The sequence below is a fragment of the Numenius arquata genome, chromosome 1, assembly GCF_964106895.1.
Source record: "Numenius arquata chromosome 1, bNumArq3.hap1.1, whole genome shotgun sequence".
In the NCBI taxonomy this organism is placed as follows: Eukaryota; Metazoa; Chordata; class Aves; order Charadriiformes; family Scolopacidae; genus Numenius; species Numenius arquata.
The window spans coordinates 56,180,487-56,198,482 of NC_133576.1; the positions used below are offsets into that span (position 1 = coordinate 56,180,487).

The following is a 17,996-nucleotide window of genomic DNA, read 5'->3' on the forward strand; positions in this document are numbered from 1 at the left end:
ATTTCCATGCTGGATCCTGAGGAAATGCAATGATTTACTGTATCTAAGGAAAAATATTGATAAACTACATTATGAATTTTCTTAACACAGTAAGGCATGCATGTGCATGCGGGCACTAACTGATATACTGTTCACATAAGTACATTTGTATAATCATATCAACTAGGCTGATTACAATAATGTTACAAATGTGGGTTTGCACTGTAACTGTGAAATACTCCCCCCTCTCTCTCTCTTATTTCCCCCCAAATCACCTCAACGTGGTTAGTGCAACGTGAATGGGAGGTAGTGCACTTACAACCTTCAGGTGGATCTCTTCATCCTGCGTCAGCTAGTGGTGTGCATTCAGCCCGTCGGCTGTGTCTCAGTTACCTTTAATGAATGTGAAGCTTTAAAACAAAGGGCTCGGAGCCGTTTTTAAAACTTGCACTGAAGACTAATATTTTCATTGCTTTTCTCATATGAGTAATATAATAAAATTAGGTTCTATTGCATTTAAGAGTTTTGAAGTAACCAGTTTGTTTTATTTTCACAAAACTACACAAGGTGGCAGAGTATAAAACTAAACAAAAGTTTTTCTTTCTCACCCTAAGACAAAAAGCTATTTTCTTTCAAGTGCTTTTTGCAAAGAGTGCCATGGTACCAACTAGCCATATAGTCTTTACAGTAAATTAATAGCTTAAAATGCCTAACAAAACTTTGTAGTATTTCATTTCTTCTATACAGTGAGATGTGAGCTCTTGACTCTTCTTTGCAGGTATCGCAAAGGATTTGAACTCCAGTCAACTCTGTATTCTGGAATTAACCTTGCAGTTTTGCTACTTGTTGCAGGACAACAGTTTGAAAGCTCAATGGAACTGAGGAAAATAGGTAAATATCCACACACAGTGCCACAGACAAGTTTTCTGCCTCTCTCCCTATGAAGAAACTAAAATCCTTATAGTAAGGGGTTGCATAGACGGAAAGACAGTTCGGGCTTCTTAGTGGTGGGTCCTGGATGGCAGTCTAAAACACAGGGATCTTGAAGGACCATTTTTCTCCATGTTGCCTTGGAGCAGCTTCTAGTAACTTGGCCCATCTAAAGGGTCCCAGAGATGTAAGAGGAACAAGGAAGGACCAACTTCAGCACCATCTGCAAATTGCCTTTACTGCATCACAGAGATTATCCCCTTTCATAGCCAACAAGGAGCAAAGACAGGAAGTGACAGTGTGGTCCAGCTCTCCTCGGGGATGCCAGGGAAGGATCCACAGGACTTCTGTTGGCCCTGAACTGAGACATCCACAGGAATTATCACCTGGAAGGATCTACCAGGGCAGTAACTAGTTGTCTATGTAGATTCACATCTTCCGTGTGGGTGCTAACTAAAACCCATCACTGTACATCTTTGAAGAAATCACACAGTAGAAGCAGATATACTGTTCTTCCTAGAAGGGCAATAATTGAAAATTGTACTTGGAATCAGATCCTGTCTGAAACCCATACTTAAACCTTTAAGGGGAGGAATGCAAAGGTGGCTTTAAGTCATTCCCCTGACCTTACACTGGGGTGGACTGGCGTAAGCCTCTAGCCATTGGTCTCTTGCAGTGGATGCAGATCTTGAGGACACAGAGATGCACAGCTTACACTGAGAATCAGGAAGCCGATAGCCCAGGCAGATAGCACAAGAGATTTTTCAGCACTGTGTGTGGTAGGAGTTCTGACTGTCTCACCTGAATTGGGGTGTTATTTGCAGACCCAGCCTTTGTGTTGGCCATGTGTTTTTTTTCTGGGGAAAACTTGCTCCACTTTAATGCTTAATCAAGTCTTATTAGTCATTTGCTGATAGACTTATCAGTAAAAAACACTTACTTGTGTTTTGTTGATAGAACAATATGGTTTTTAATTGATTTTTTTTCAGGTGTACGGTTAAACAGTTTACTGGGAAGAAAAGGAAGCCTAGAAAAAATGAACAATTACTGGGATGTGGGACAGTTCTTCAGTGTGAGCATGCTGGCTAATGATGTTGGTAAAGCAGTACAAGCAGCAGAGAAACTTTTTAAGCTGAAACCTCCAGTGTGGTATGTGATAGAAGATTGTAGGTCAAGCACCTAAATATGGGGAAATACACAAATTTTAAAAATCTTGTAGTCACTTGGATAACTTAACTGGATTTTTCCATCTTAAATTGTTTGTAACTCTGACTTTATACTGTGTTCTTTTATTTTGGGAAGGAAGGGGGAAGGTAAGAAATTAAGTTGCCCATCATTGTTGGGTCTATATCTCATTGAAGCACATCTTTTATAAGAAAGAATTTGTAAATTAGTGACGATTCCTTGTGAAACAATTGTGAAAAGATTGTGAAACCATTCTTTTTAGAGTTTAGCTAGCTGCTGCTTCCCTCCACTACCATCTCCTAGCTCATAATATCCTGTCTAATCACCATGTAACTACTCATGTAACTATACCCTTTTGCAAAAAGATACTGTTCATAAACATCCATGTCAGCTTACAACTTAAGTTTTAGACTAAACTTCCTATTCTTTCCAGAAATCTGTAGAAATCAGCACAACCATTTCCATCATGGTAGCTTTTAAAGTACATTTAATTTTGCAGTTAATTTTTTTGCATGTGTAAGTCAGTTAAGTGGTTTTAGAATCTGGTCAAATTTTGTTTTCTCTCTCTTAACTCACTAATTCAATACATTCTAGGTACTTGAAATCATTAGTTCAGAATCTGATGTTAATTCAGCGTTTCAAGAAACTCACCATAGAACATTCTCCTAGACAAGAAAGATTGACTTTCTGGCTAGATATAATTTTTGAGGCAACGAAAGAAACAACTAATGGACTGAGATTTCCAGTAAGATGTTATGTCCAAACAAGTTTTCTGTGTCTTATGTTTCTGGATAGGATATAACAAGAATTGGAAAACTCTAAACACAATACTTAACATACTTAACTACCTGTTACATCATTGCATTAACCAAACCCCTGTATTCTGCTAATCTTTACTCTATAAAAAACGTTTAACCCACCACCCTAAAAGCATTCTAAGATATACTTTTAAGTCTCCTACAAAAAATTGTGATGATATTGTTTTGTTGTGTGTTGGGACACACAGCCTCTTCCTGCCTTGTCTTGCCCTTCTCCTTTCCCATGGGAATTTTTTAGGCCTTATTTTGAGATTGCCCATTGTCTATATCAGAGCATCTGAAGATACTGTTGCACATTAGCTGCTGGTTTGTTAAGGAAAAATGTTGTCTCACTTCAGGTTTTGGTGATAGAACCAACTAAAGTGTACCAGCCTGCGTATGTTTCAATCAACAATGAAGCAGATGAGAGATCTCTCTCTTTGTGGCATGTCTCTCCCACTGAAATGGTAAAATACGAGCAGATGTGTTTCATGTATTCTTATTCATTGTGCTTAAAGTCAATTTTTTACCTATAGATTTTGGAGAACTGTACAATAATTTAAAGTCTAGCACATTTCTGTGAAGCTCAAGGCTCAATATCTCTTTTGTTGACTTTTTACAGAGAAAATAAAAGGAGGGACTATGATTAGAAATCAAATGTTTTTGACATTTCATGTTCCAATTACACTTATCTTGACCATGTCTCTTAGAAGTGCTTGGGCTATTTGGTCTGCTCATAATATTTCTCATTAGAATTGTGTGATTTTTATTAAGATTCAGCTTAAATCTAGATAAAAAATAAAGATAAAGCCCAGTGTTCTGTTTAATGTTTTAGAAATTTTAAAGTTTTACAATTATAAAATTAGAAACTAGAAAAAATGGCAGCCTGTGACAAATAAGTGTCAAGAGATGAAATATTTGATGTCTTGGGCTATTGGATAAGGTATGGGAGATAAGGAAAGGAGTAGGCACAGTTATGGACAGTGTAATCTCTTCAAATTGAGAAGTAATTTCAGTTTCACATTGAAAGACGTAAAATCTGGAATGTATTTCACCACCCCTTCTTAATATCAGAACAACATAGGTGGAGAATAGACTAAAAATGTAGAGGCAAAGTGTGAAAAAGAAGCATGCTAGAGCAAGAGAAGACCACATAATTACCTGGATCTGTGAACTTCTTTTCCAGTACACTGTTCTACTTCACTACTTTGAGTGAATGTATGTGACATAACTTTGCTTTATGTAACAAATTCTGGGTGCATATCTGGCAGTGCTAAATAAGATCCAGTACTAGCTAGAGATTTATGGAGAGCTATGGTCCTAGGCACAGGCTGTCCTTTCTCTGTTTTGCCTCCAGTGTGCTCCCTGGACCAAAGCTGTTGGCTCAATACTTCTTAGGAAGACATATGAAGTTTTCTTTCCCTTTGAACCTTGATAAGAGCAGGGCATAGTCTGCTCTGTGTTTAATATGAAATGTTGATGTATTGAGTCAAAACATAATGTTTGGTAAATTGTACTTCAAGATTTATTCTTCAAATTTAATTTTACATGAGGAAATGCGGGCTTTACTTCCACCTTGTGCCATTTATACTAATCTTCCTCAAGTGAGTAAAACAGCAATGTATGGCCTTTCTTTACCTATACATCAATCTCCTTTGAAGTTTGGGTAGAAAGAAAGAAAGGACAAGAGACATGTTTGAAAAACTTTTATTTTGCTTACCATGCTGTGAATTTGTTTTCCATAGTAAGTCAAAATTAAACTGTTGTTGATTGTAACTCTTTATTCTTTACAGAAACAGATTCATGAATGGAATTTTACAGCTTCTTCCATTAGGGGAATAAGGTTGGTATGTCAGAAAACAGTTAAATGTTTTTTTGTTTATGTTGTATATTTCCCTTAAGTGGGAAATCTGGATTCTGCCTTAAATCTCTGCTTTGCATTGCCTATTTAAAAGCTTGTTCTGTCCAACCTGCCTTGAAATGTCAACAGAGAAGAGTTTGCCTTTCCATGCATGGGCAGAGCTGACATTTCTCATAAGAATACACATCTAAGGGGTGTGTGTGGGTGTGTGTATTCTCTGCTAGACTTCCCTATTTTCAGTTTTGTACCTGCTTTTTATATATTTTTCCTAAATTTTTCAGTGAAGTTATTGCCATCTCTGCATTTAAAAACATGGAGGGCAGAAGGAAAGAAAAGCCCTTAGCTATTCTTGCTTCCTTCCATAAGTGAAAGAACAGCTTGTCTGCTTTCCTTTAAGAAAAGGATACCATGGTATCTATTTCCTGTTTGGAATTCAGAAATGGTTCTGATATGGCTCTACCTAAAAAACTACTAGCTGAAAACTTGGATTGTTAGAGAAATGTTGAATGAGGCATGGACGTAGTTTGTGCTAAAGAAAGAATTCTTAAGCTGGAAGGAGACTGCTAGTGGAGTTTCTCAAGGATTAGCCTTTAAATAGTTAAAGTAGTTCCATTTTGTGATTCCTAGATTAATGAAAGCACTAGCCACAAGGAGATTGGCCCAAATATTAGTAGAAAAGGTCAGAATATTATATAGAAAGAACAGGATTGTTCTGAGAACTGAAAGGTTAGAAAAGAATCACATTTCGTATTAACAACTGCATAATACATGACTATGTTTAGAAGCTAGTTTATATATCTTAAATTGAGCTACTTTGCTGCCAGAAAGGGGAGTGGCAGAGCACCAGGAGATTAAAAAAATGAAACCTGTCTGTACAGTCTGGCAGTGTGTCTATGGCATTCTTGATCTCTGCACTATGCAGGTTGTAGCTAAGAACCACAGGAGCCCATAAGCACAGGGAACACGAGGTGGGCTTCTGCCTTCTCCCTGCATTCATGAGTCACTATGTTGGTAGATCTGACCTTTCTAGGGCTGTAAATGACTTGGCTTAAGTGCTTGAAAAACTCTGATTCAAATACAAGTGTAAATTCGGATTCCTAATGAGTTCTATAGTTTTCAAAGCATAGGACTTCTGGGCTGTAATTTTGACTTAAGTTTTAGGCCCCAAGTTTATCTTCTCTGAACTTGTATCATTTGCTTAAGCAAATAAGCTCAGTGAAAAAGTATTTCTCTGAATAAGGTGAGTGGTGATTGCTATGAAAGCCTAGAATTGTGGATTTGGGCATAGATTATAAGATAACTTCAGTATTTCCTTCTAAAAGAAGCAGGTTTTGGTTTAAATGAATTCAGTGTGATATTTTATTCTACTACTCCAGTGCATTGTGAATGAATGTGAAGTTTTCATTACTGAAATCTGTGGAGCTGTCTGTGCGTAACTCAGCATAACGTTTCTGAAACACATTAATTACCTTCAGTCAACACGTTACACAGACATTAATCTTTGAGAAAGGTAACTTGTAGTTAAATGGAAGCAAGCAATTAATTTACTTTGATTCTTAATCACTGCTGGGGATCACAAAGCTCAAAGAGGCAATCTTTTTAAACTTAGGGGAAATAGATGTTTGCTTTGTATGTGACAATTTACAAATGCTATACTTTTGAAATTGCATTAGTTTTAGTAAAAAAAAAAAGTGACCTCAGTTAATTTACACTCTGTCAAAACCCTTAACTTGGATTTATGCTAACCAGTTCATCTTACACACCACATGCGTTTTACTATAATATATATGATAATACAGTATTGTTACTTACATACTGTCTTGTCTATCCTATATTTGCCCTTGGAAGAATAATTTTGCTTTGTTGCTTAGTTCTCATGTCAGGTATTTTTTAATCTGCCTTGCTAGACTAGAAATTGCTATACCAGAATGAAGCTACAGAATTTCACTGAATTTCACTGAATTTTTTAGAGTTGGAAGGGACCATAAAGATCATCTAGTCCAACTCCCCTGCCGAAGCAGGATTGCCCAGAGCATGTCAGAGCATGTTACTCAGGACTGCATCCAGGCGGGTCTTGAAAATCTCCAAAGAAGGGGACTCCACAACCTCCCTGGGCAGCCTGTTCCAGTGCTCTGTCACCCTCACCGTAAAGAAGTTTCTTCTCATATTTGAGTGGAACCTCCTATGTTCCGAATTGTGCCCGTTGCCCCTCGTCCTCTCACTGGCAACCACTGAAAAGAGTCTGGCTCCCTCCTCCTTCAACCCACCCTTCAGATACTCATAAGCATTGATAAGGTCTCCCCTCAGCCTTCTCTTCTGCAGGCTAAAGAGTCCCAGCTCTCTCAGCCTTTCTTCACAAGGGAGATGCTCCAATCCTTGAATCATCCTCGTTGCCCTTCGCTGGACTCTTTCCAGTAGTTCCCTATCCCTCTTGAATTGGGGAGCCCAGAACTGGATGCGGTATTCCAGTTGTGGCCTCACCAGTGCAGAGTAGAGGGGGAGAATGACTTCCCTCGACCTACTAGCCACACTCTTCCCTATGCAGCCCAGGATTCCATTGGCCTTCCTGGCCACAAGAGCACACTGCTTGCTCATTGTCATTTTGCTGTCTACCAGGACCCCCAGATCTTTCTCTTCAGAACTTGACTCCAGCAGGTCCACACCTAACCTGTATTGGTGCCTAACATTCTTCTTCCCCAGGTGCAGGACCCTACGCTTTTCCCTGTTGAGCCTCATGAGGTTCTTCCTTGCCCAGCTCTCCAACCTGTCCAGGTCTCACTGGATGGCACCATGGCCCTCCGGGGTGTCAGCCACCCCTCCCAGCTTGGTGTCATCAGCAAACTTGCTGAGGATACACTCGGTCCCCTCGTCCAGGTCGCTGATGAGTATGTTGAACAGGACTGGACCAAGTATTGACCCCTGGGGGACACCACTGGTTACAGGCCTCCAGCTTGAACCTGCTCCATTAATCATTACCCTTTGGGTCCTGTCACACAGCCAGTTCTCAATCCACCTCACTGTCCCCTCATCCAGCCCACACTTCCTTAGTTTCCCAATGAGGATGCTATGGGAGACTGTGTCAAAAGCCTTGCTGAAGTCAAGGTAGATGACATCTGCTGCCCTCCCCTCATCCAGCCAACCAGTTATAGCATCACAGAAAGCTATCAGATTGGTCAAACATGATTTACCCTTGGTAAACCTATGTTGCCCACTCCCAATAACCCCCCGCTCTTCAACTTGTTTGGAGATGACATCTGGAATGAGTCTCTCGATTACCTTCCCAGCGATGGAGGTGAGACTAACTGGTCTGTAGTTCCCAGGGTCCTCCTTCTTGCCCTTTTTGAAGACTGGAGTGATGTTGGCCTTCCTCCAGTCTTCAGGCACCTCTCCTGTTCTCCATGACCTTCCAAAGATGATAGAGAATGGCCCAGTGATAACATCTGCCAGTTCTCTCAGCACTCACGGGTGCATCCCATCAGGGCCCATGGACTTATGAATGTCCAGTTTGGCCAAGTGGTCCCGAACCTGGTCCTCCTCCCGAACCTGGAGGAAAAACTTCCTCTCTCCATACCCTCCCCCTTGCCTTCAAGGCCAGAGATTCATGAGGGACAGCCTTAGCGGTGAAGACTGAAGCAAAGAAGGCATTCAGCAACTCTGCCTTCTCCGTGTCTTCCACCACTAGGGTGCCCATCTCATTCCTCAGTGGGCCCACATTATCCCTAATCTTCCTTTTACTGTTTACATACCGAAAAAACCCCTTTTTGTTATTCTTAACTGTAGTGGCCAAGATGAGCTCGGCTTGAGCCTTGGCCCTTCTAATTTTCCCCCTGCGTATCTTCACCGCTTCCTGGTATTTCTCCTTGCCTGCCAGGCCCCTTTTCCAAAGATCATAAACCTTCTTTTTGTTCCTGAGCTCCAGCCAAAGCTCTCTATTTAGCCAGGCTGGTCTTCTTCCCTTCCTGCTTGTTTTTTGGGATTTGGGTACGGCTCTTTCCTGGGCTTTTAAGTATGACCAGCCTTCCTGGGCACCTTTGCCCTTCAGGACTGTCTCCCAAGGGACACTTTCAACCATGCTCCTGAAGAGGCCAAAGTCTGCCCTTCGGAAGTCCAAGGTGGCAGTTTTGCTGGCCTCCCTCCTTGCTTCAGCAAGAATTGAATGGCATAGTGTATTTTCACATATTTCTTAAAAAATCTTCTGGTAAAATTCTAGGTTTTTTGGAACAGTTGTCCAAATGGTGCTACAGCAAGTTGGTCTTGCAACATTCCGTAACTTTAGTATAGTCTACTCTCATGTATCTTAACTAACTGGCTCAACAGAGGCTAAGCAAAATCTGAGAGTTTGAGTAATCAGATCAGACGAAAATCTAATAAATTTTATTAGATTTAATGCACAAAAATTACGAGAATGCCTTAACAAGCATAACAACTTGGCTTTTATGTAGAATACTACTGAAATGCAAGTGTTTGGAATAAGAGATTATTTCCTGGATTTACTTTCATATTGATATTACGTTTTATGGTCTCTTCACTTTTCACTTCAGTGCATTTAGATGGGATATATATGACACTGGCAAGACACAATATGCAATAAATTATCCCTTTGTCAGAGTTATTGCTGTGTTTTGGAGTAAATATTGGTCATTCTTAAACTTGTTATCAGTATTAGGTCCATAAAAAGTATATACAGTGAAGGATCTGCTGCCCTGTAGGCATTTCCCAGTTCAGTTTTACTGTAGGAGTAATGAAATTATGAAAACCAGAAGTACTTGTCAAGCTTAAAAGAAAGGCTTTCCTGATAGCTAGATTAGTGTCATAGCAATTCATTTTCCATAGAGGTGTCATCAAATACCAAGAAATCTGACAGAACTATGTAAAAATGGAAGGGGAAATGAACAACAAACAAACCACAAAACGCTTCAGATAAACGAGTATTTTACCAAAGTAAGCAGTAGCTTAATCATTTATCAAACTGGAGGTAGGATTATAGGATATATAAATACACTCAAAGCTTCTAGCTGTAAGGAAAATTAATATAATAGTATACTGCCTCTCTGAGGTAATTAACTGTGAAAAAGGTGTATGCCTAGTGTTTGTAATTCAAAAATACAAATTTCTTCTTGTTCTATTTCTTCTAATAGTTACATCCAAAATAATCTTTTCTTAATATGAATTTTATAGCATTTCCAAGTTTGATGAACGATGTTGTTTTCTTTATGTCCATGACAACTCTGACGACTTTCAAATCTACTTTTCTACAGAAAACCAATGTAGTAGGTGAGTTCAGTTTGTGCGGGGATTGAATGAGAGATCTATATCGTAAATAGAATTGATTTAGTAAAGATTGAAAGCTGACATTTTTGCTTGAGAAATTAATTATTTATTTTTCCACTTCTTTTTTTCTTGATTAAGAAGCAATGAGCCAAACACAGTGATATTTAAGGTGATGAGAGCAATGTCCCATTACACTTTTTGGCTGGTTCTCATCCGTTTACCTACAAGTCATTAGTTCTGAGGCTTAAGTATCTTACTCTAATTTATAACTATTATCTTCTTTTCTGTGTCTTGGCCATGTCACGTAAGTTACTATATTGGTTTAGGTTCCCTTATGTACCTGTTCTGTTTCATTTAAGTAAGAACAACTAGATGTAATATAGTGTCACAGATTTCTGTTACTGTTTGTGCCTGTATTCAAATATTTCCTGATGATCTGTTGTCTCTAAACAGTAAGCATGCTAACTGAATTTCAGGCCTAAATTTTTACAGACCAAATTCTTCCTAGAGACCAATATTTGGCATATAAACCTTCTGAATGTAGTAGAGTGATTTGTTAATACACTTAATATTTGGGGTTGGATGGTATATTTATTTTTCTTGCAATAATTAGTATTTGCCTATTTCATGGAATAAACTCAGGTTAAACAAAATTAGTAGCGCTGCAGAGTGCAGTGCATAAAACATAAGAAATACTAAAATTAATGTTACCTGGTCAGCCTTAATTTGAAATTGTAATTTGTGTGTTATAAAACATGGTGACATTTTTTATGCTTTATTCAGTGCACAACAGGAATCTGTTCCAGAAATATGTGTCTATTAGTCAGTGAGAAAGATGTGAATATTTTATAATAATTTTTAATAATTGTTAACCATTTGTTATGGAATTTGGAAAAAAGTGAGTGGCTTCAGGAGGGAACTATAGGAAAAGATGGTCTTGTACTTAAGGCTCTCTGTCCCAGTGAACTAGATGACATTAGTTAAAACTCTGTCCTTCAAAATATGTTACTACTTTTATATTCTTGACTTTCTGGATGCTTGACTAAAAGCCAGAAAATCTGATTCTCAGAAATACTGAGTAATCACACTTGCAACCAAAGTCCATAGGAACATTTAAATTAATTAAATAGAATTCTCATCACTACACAGAAGGAGAACCACACAATATGATGTTGCAAATTTAGCACTACTGTATTGCACCACTGAAAATCAATACTTCAATTTTTATTATCTCAACTTTTCCTCTAATTATATTTGTGGAGACAAGGCCACTCTAAGCACATTCCATCAAAGTGTACAGCAGAAATATTTGTTGGACCTACCAAGGTTTTACTATGCAGTTACAATAACAGGCAAGTATTGGGTTCTGCTACAGCAAATAAAATAATTTTATATATAATCTGGCTTTTCAGAGTGTGTTTGATGTTCTTCCTCATTTAAAATAGGATAAATATCGAGAAAGTAAGTAATGAAAGAAACCTATGAACATGCTAGTCAGTTTATTAGCTTGAAAGCAAAGCCCACCTTGCAAAAAATCTGTTTAATCTCCTTCCAAAAGGATATTTTTCTTTGATCCTGTGCTATTTATTGCTTTTTTAGATTCTGTGGGTTGGTGAAAGAAATTTTGTCTGATGCAGTTGGCAGTACTCTGGAACTAGAAGGAGAAATAGATGGAGACACACTGGAGGTATGTCAAGGATAAAAGATCCAAGAACTCTGAAACTTGTTCTCAATCTTCCCTGCACTTTCATATCAGTATGCTAGAAAGATAATAAATAGCATTTAAACTCCTCAATTGTATATGAAATTTCAACTCTTACAAAACTATTTGTAGACAGGAGTTGCATTCATGTGAAAAAACATATTTTAATGAAGTCAGACGGTTAATACTGCAAACTGTATAAATCCCTAATGAAGGGTGTTACTGATCTTGTAGTTATGTTGCTAACAATCTATAGATGAGAATCATCTCATATCAGATGGATTAAGGGGATAAAAAAGATAAGATGTTAAATAAATTCTAGGAAAAAGCCATTTAGCAAAGGGACTTTACCTAGCTGGTACCTGATACTATTACTACTCCAGGTAATTTCATTTGGTAAGCTTTTTGTGTCAAAGAGATTTGCAGATCTTTAGGATCAGATTAATCCAGTGTGCTTTTTACTTATCACTGAAACACCCATGTTAGGAACCTGTAGGCTTTCTTTATAATCAGTACAGAGGGGAAAAAAAAAACCTGCCTTTTATGAGAGCTCATGTTAGGGTAGGTGAATCCATGTCTTCATAAGACACACTGCTTCATAGCAAACATCCAGATTTGTAGTATTAAGTACATATCCTGTGCTTCTGTTTATTTGTTTTTAAATCTGAAAAGCCATCATAAAAAGTAGCTTGCTGCTTTTATTTGTGGTCAAGCAGATTCAATCAAATGTAAAAACCCTATTGTAGTTTGAGTTGGGTATCTTTCCTACTGTGTCTCATTCCAGCAATTCTCTTAGACTTACGATTCAGAGCAGCTCTTTATGATAGTGAACCTTCTGTCTTCCCTGAGGCTTCAGAAGAGGATGAAGAAAACAGAAGACCATCTACTGTACTGTTGAGTGTAAATGCATATGGTGGGGAAGGTGAATTTTTGCCCTGAAGTTTGTGCCTAGTTGCCACAGAATTCTCTACTCAAGTGGAAAGGACAAGATATGCACATCTATTAAGCCCAGCTTAATACATACGTCTGTGGTCTTGGCACAGGGTCAGGGTTCTGCCTTGGCAAAGATAGGGTGTTATCTATAGCTGCAGATTTTACATTGCATACTTACGGACTTAGCTAATAGCAGAGATATCTCCAAACAACACAGTCTATTCAACTGTTTAATAGTATTTCAGAGGAAGTGAGCTCACCGTTGCTTGAACCTTTTAAAAACTGAACTGGAAAAAGCACCTGAGAATGCACCACAGGAAAAATCCTGCATGAATCAATGACATATGGAGAAATGACTACAGAAATTATTTTAAGCTATATCATTCTACATATCTTGAAGTTTTCACAATTATCACCTTGTACTCACTGTCTTAGGCCAGGACATTAAAACAGAAATCAAGACACAGAAGGGAAGGATTAATTTGTTTAGCTTATAAATGAGCTAAGACACTTAATGTCTTTCTGCAGCCTGAGATCTTACATTTAAGAAGAGACAGTGTGGAAAATGCAGCTTTGTATGATCTTGATGGGCTTGACGAGCACAGAGAAAGCAGAAGTCCTTACCGTTAAAAAAACAACTGTTTATATTCGGGGAAGAGGAAGAAATTACCTTGAGCATAGTTTGGAAGAAAATCAGATTTCAGTCAGAATTCTTGTGAAAATGTTGTCCCAAGGGGTTGTATGTTTTGAACTGCGGTAGTATTTGAAAGCAGCTACAGTTTAGTTCTACAGCTAACAAGGATTTGGAAGGATAGTGAGTGTGGCAGTCCGTCCTGCCTTCAGATATTCACTTCTGGATATTGATATTGAAGAAGTTCCTATCACTTTAAGAGTACCTGCTGTACCCCAAATAGGATATCCTACAGATCAGACGCTGCCCTACCACATTCACACAGAAGGTCAGCTATGAACACTTGTTTATTCATACCTAATGGTTGAATTGCACATGTGGATCACATATTCAGACTTTTGGCAACCAGCAGTGATTTATTCAATCTTTACAGCTGTTAGAAAGGGAGGAGGCAAATGTAAAGTTTCATCAAGTATATACAAGTCTATTAAACTGTCTACTAACTAGTACTGAACTATAAATCTCAATGATTTTCATATATCATAGGACCCAGACTAAAGAACTTGGGTTTCTCCACAGTAATTATAGAGTTGGCTTAGGACCAGTCTGTTGCAGATAGGGTTGCTGTCAATCTTAAATTCTGCAATGTGACTGCTGTCTTTTTTCTGCACAGTTTTATGTCATATGATAGCTGTGAAAGCTGGATGTGGTCCTACCAGAGAACCTGACAAGTTTTACATATGGCGTTTTGGGTCAGTTATGCCTATCATATAACAAGATTATGTTATGAACTGTGAAGTGCTGAAACATGGAAAATGAAACTGTACTAAAGCTGTGCTAACTCAAGTTTAGTTCCACTGAGTAGAATATGCTGTTAGGATAAACGACAGACGGTTTTTCTTTGGCACCTTCCATACAGCAGCATGAAACTTGCCATCTTTGCTGAGGAGAAGGGAGGCTGGGAGGGATGTCAGTGACACATGGGCATTGCCGCACCAGAGCTGCAATATGAACTGGGAAGACACTTCAAAGAAATAGATCTCAAGGCTGCATTCTGTATGAGAAAGTCTTACTGGATGAAACAGAAAAAGTAGTCATTGACAGAAAGGTCAATAGTTATGGCCATTGTAAAAAGGTTTGGGGTTTTTTTAATAGAGAATTCATGAAGCCACAGAGAATACGCTGCAGTTCTCCCATATAAGATGTCCTTTTGGATTTGGGAAGATACTACGGGAGGTCTGTGTACTCCTGATAATATCTGAGGCTATAAAACTGTCCAATTCCTTAACGCTTTGCAAAAGGGGATTTTCAGTATCCTTTATGAGTTACCTGATTTGAATCAGGGGTGTGCTGCTTAACCCAACTTCCGTAAGAAATTTGGGTTTATTTAGTGTCTGGAATATATTTTCATTAAGCATCACTCATCAATAGGCGTTTTCACTGACATTTATAGTAGGAGAGCTCTGTGATAAGATCACCATATGGGACAAGTCCATGAAGTGATGTAAGTTAGCGTAGCTTTACTGAGGTCAGTGAACCAGCAGTGACTTATTCATCTAGAAATATGACCCAGCATGTTTCAGCAGCAATGGAAACCACCACGTCATATATTTAATCATCCTTGCAGAAGATAAGCATTTTTCTTCGCCTTTTGGAAAAGCTCATATTGAAGGGAATATGTCAGAAATTAATTTTGCTGTGGCTAAGCTCAAATGAGAGTTTAGGGTCTTAAAACACTGTCCATCCGCTGTAATAAAAATGTCACTTTTATCTATTTATTAAGCATTGGTTTCAAAATTATATGCTACATTCCATACATTTACATATTCTGAAGGCTCCCTCAGCAATTCTTAGAGATGATACCTTGATGTGTTCTTTTGACAGCACTGTTTCATCGAATTTGGTTTAACGCTGTGTTCCTTGTTTGAGTGAACACATTTTGAAGCTGGTTAGGGAAGATTGTTTTGTAAAGCAAGTTACATGGAAATTTTACAAATCGTATAATGCATCAGGCTGGTGGGTAACCTACCGTGCTACAGCTGTACTGCGGTACCTGTGCTGTACTAACTCACTATAGCACATAACTGTTGTTAAAGCTCTCTGTAATGTCAGATGTTAGGGATAACAATTTATGTTCTGCTTTGTTTATCTTTTCTGTTTGCAGTATGAATATGATTACGATGAGAATGGTGATAGAGTAGTTCTAGGGAAAGGTACTTACGGAATAGTTTATGCTGGAAGAGACCTTAGCAATCAGGTCCGAATTGCCATCAAAGAAATACCCGAGAGAGACAGCAGGTGAGACCTGGTTTATTGTTACATATACATTGCTGATGAAGCTGCAGTGGTTTGCTGAAAACTTTGCTCCTCTAAGCATGTATTTCTATGTGGTTAGTTTATAAAATCCCAGTATACTAAAATTCACTTATTATTTCCTCCTAGTATACAACAGTATCTTTTTGAGAATAAGGACTTTTTATTATTTGGAAAAGATATGATATGGATAATAAATAATACAATTTGATAATATATGTAGTAAATTCTAGAATAAGACATATTTTAAGTTGCAGTTGTATCTCATTTATATTCTTTTTGGGGAGAGGGAAAAGCATAATAGAAGTTTCGGAGGCAAAGACAGTACTATGTAACCATACAGAAGAAAGCCACATGTAGATTTTTTGAGGGCATGTTTCTCCTTAAGGGTTCTTCTGAGATCTACCTCTCTACTTTTTCTGAATAGGCAGCCACTCACACTGCATTTTGGTGGTCATGGACAAGATGTTTGCTGAGAATTGGATCATTATCCCTAAAATCTATTCTGTTTACTAACTAGCATTTAACCTTTTTCTGAGGAATGAGATGCTCCTTGATTTTTATTTTTTTTTTTTTCATTTTATTTTTTAAATAGGTATTCTCAACCTCTTCATGAAGAGATAGCACTGCATAAATATTTAAAACATCGGAACATTGTCCAGTATCTTGGATCTGTTTCAGAAGATGGATACATTAAGATTTTTATGGAGCAGGTGCCAGGAGGTTTGTATCGTTCTGAGCTTAGTCTCTCAAAAGAAATAAAAGCAATTGGGACTCTAAACTTAGTGAAAGTCAATAGATGTGCACTTAATATGTTTGCGTGCTGTATATAGCATTTCTGTTGAGACATCAACTACAAGTGGCATTCTTCTCATATAAAGGATAAATTTGAAGTGTACAGGTCCTAGTACCCTCTCCCCTTTCTATAATAATTATAAACCTAGAGAAAAGTCATTAAAAGTATTTGGCGTCAAATAATCATGTGTTATAAAATAGTGGAGTTAGAGCTATATAGTCCATTTAGCCTGAGCATCTGAATGATGGCTGGAGCTTTTAGGGTAGATTTCTGTTGAGCAGTTACACCGACTGAGAAATTAAGTATTATTTTGTAATTGCTATATACAAATCACTGCTATTTTCTAGGTAGATTTGAGATAAAAGTTATATGCTTCCCTTGCTCATAACTTCCAGTTTTGCTCCTCTAGCCTTCTGTACATTTTAAGATGTGAATTCCCTCTATATCCTCTCTAGGTTGTATTTCCATGTCCCTTTTGCTATTCGCTCTTCAGTGTCAAGTATGTGTCAGAATGAGTGTTAAATTCTTGTATGAATATAATTTGCAAAATAAAAACAGAAATAAGAAAGCCAGGGAAAAAAGTTCAGGTTTTCTAAGAAAGATCCAGACACAGACATTCAAAGTGTAATTAAATACTTCTGGGGCATAGGAAAGTTCTTTATTTTTTCAGTTCCCATGACCTTTGCACCTGAAAGCTGAGATGCTCTCACATATATGATGCATGCAGATGTGATGAGTTTATGCCAACACTTCCAACTTGTTTTCCTGCACTTGTTAAAAGTATCGAATGGTGGTGTTTACATGCCTTTTTTTCCCTGATCATATATGCACAGTAGAGTGTGCTGTGATTAGTTGCTGATGTCAAGATTAATATCTTAATATCAGAACCAATTCAGATATTTTAAAATCTGCAGCCAGTCTTAAAAAGGAACCAACTGTTCAGATGTTGCAAGATTCTTTGAGGAAACTTCACTTTAGAAAGCTGTTGGTGTGGACTGAAAATCCCTGTAGTTGAATTTGTCTGGCATTAAGTAGATCTATTGCACTTAGTCTATTATGAGCAGAAGAAGCAAAACTGTCTTTATTTTGCTTCATAATTAAAACATTTGTGTTATTTAAAAAAAAAGGTTACATTTATTATGAGTAGGGGGAGTATAGATGACCTGTCTCCTTCTCTAAACATCCATTACTTGGTTTTCTTTTAGGAGCTTTCTTTCCTTGTCTCTGAATATTTCCAGAAGTTAATCCCATATTTGCAAGGAAAAGACTCTTTCCTTTTGTTGCTCCCCTCCCTGCCTCGATGAAATCAGCTTCTCTTTGCCCATGCATGGTGTGGTTCATGAAGTACAGTGTATAATATCATACAGTGTTACCTTTCGCTTTCGTTTCATTAAGGGCTAAATGGTTGCTAGTTGTAGTCTCAACAGTTGTTAGACTGAAGGTGAGGGAGACGCATCCAGCCCCCCAGGAATAAATAACATTTATTCCTGTCACGGAGATGGAGGCTGAGCTGACAAGAAAGAAATAACCAATCAAGAGCAACTGCAAATTATTTTCTTTGAGGGGTCTAGGAAGAATTTGGCTTCATTATAAGTACT

The 17,996-nt window shown here is 38.0% G+C and overlaps 1 protein-coding gene across 2 annotated transcripts in view; it reads left to right on the forward strand.

The window, feature by feature from the left end:
* Nucleotides 1-17,996, forward strand: part of MAP3K15 (mitogen-activated protein kinase kinase kinase 15) — a 91,062-nt gene that overhangs the window by 53,826 nt on the left and 19,240 nt on the right. For both annotated transcript variants that reach the window (XM_074151653.1, XM_074151661.1), the window contains 9 exons: nt 758-870; nt 1,899-2,058; nt 2,689-2,839; nt 3,251-3,358; nt 4,685-4,734; nt 9,931-10,026; nt 11,623-11,710; nt 15,454-15,587; nt 16,198-16,325. In XM_074151653.1, coding sequence (XP_074007754.1) covers nt 758-870; nt 1,899-2,058; nt 2,689-2,839; nt 3,251-3,358; nt 4,685-4,734; nt 9,931-10,026; nt 11,623-11,710; nt 15,454-15,587; nt 16,198-16,325 — 1,028 coding nt within the window. The remainder of the gene's footprint in view (nt 1-757; nt 871-1,898; nt 2,059-2,688; nt 2,840-3,250; nt 3,359-4,684; nt 4,735-9,930; nt 10,027-11,622; nt 11,711-15,453; nt 15,588-16,197; nt 16,326-17,996) is intronic.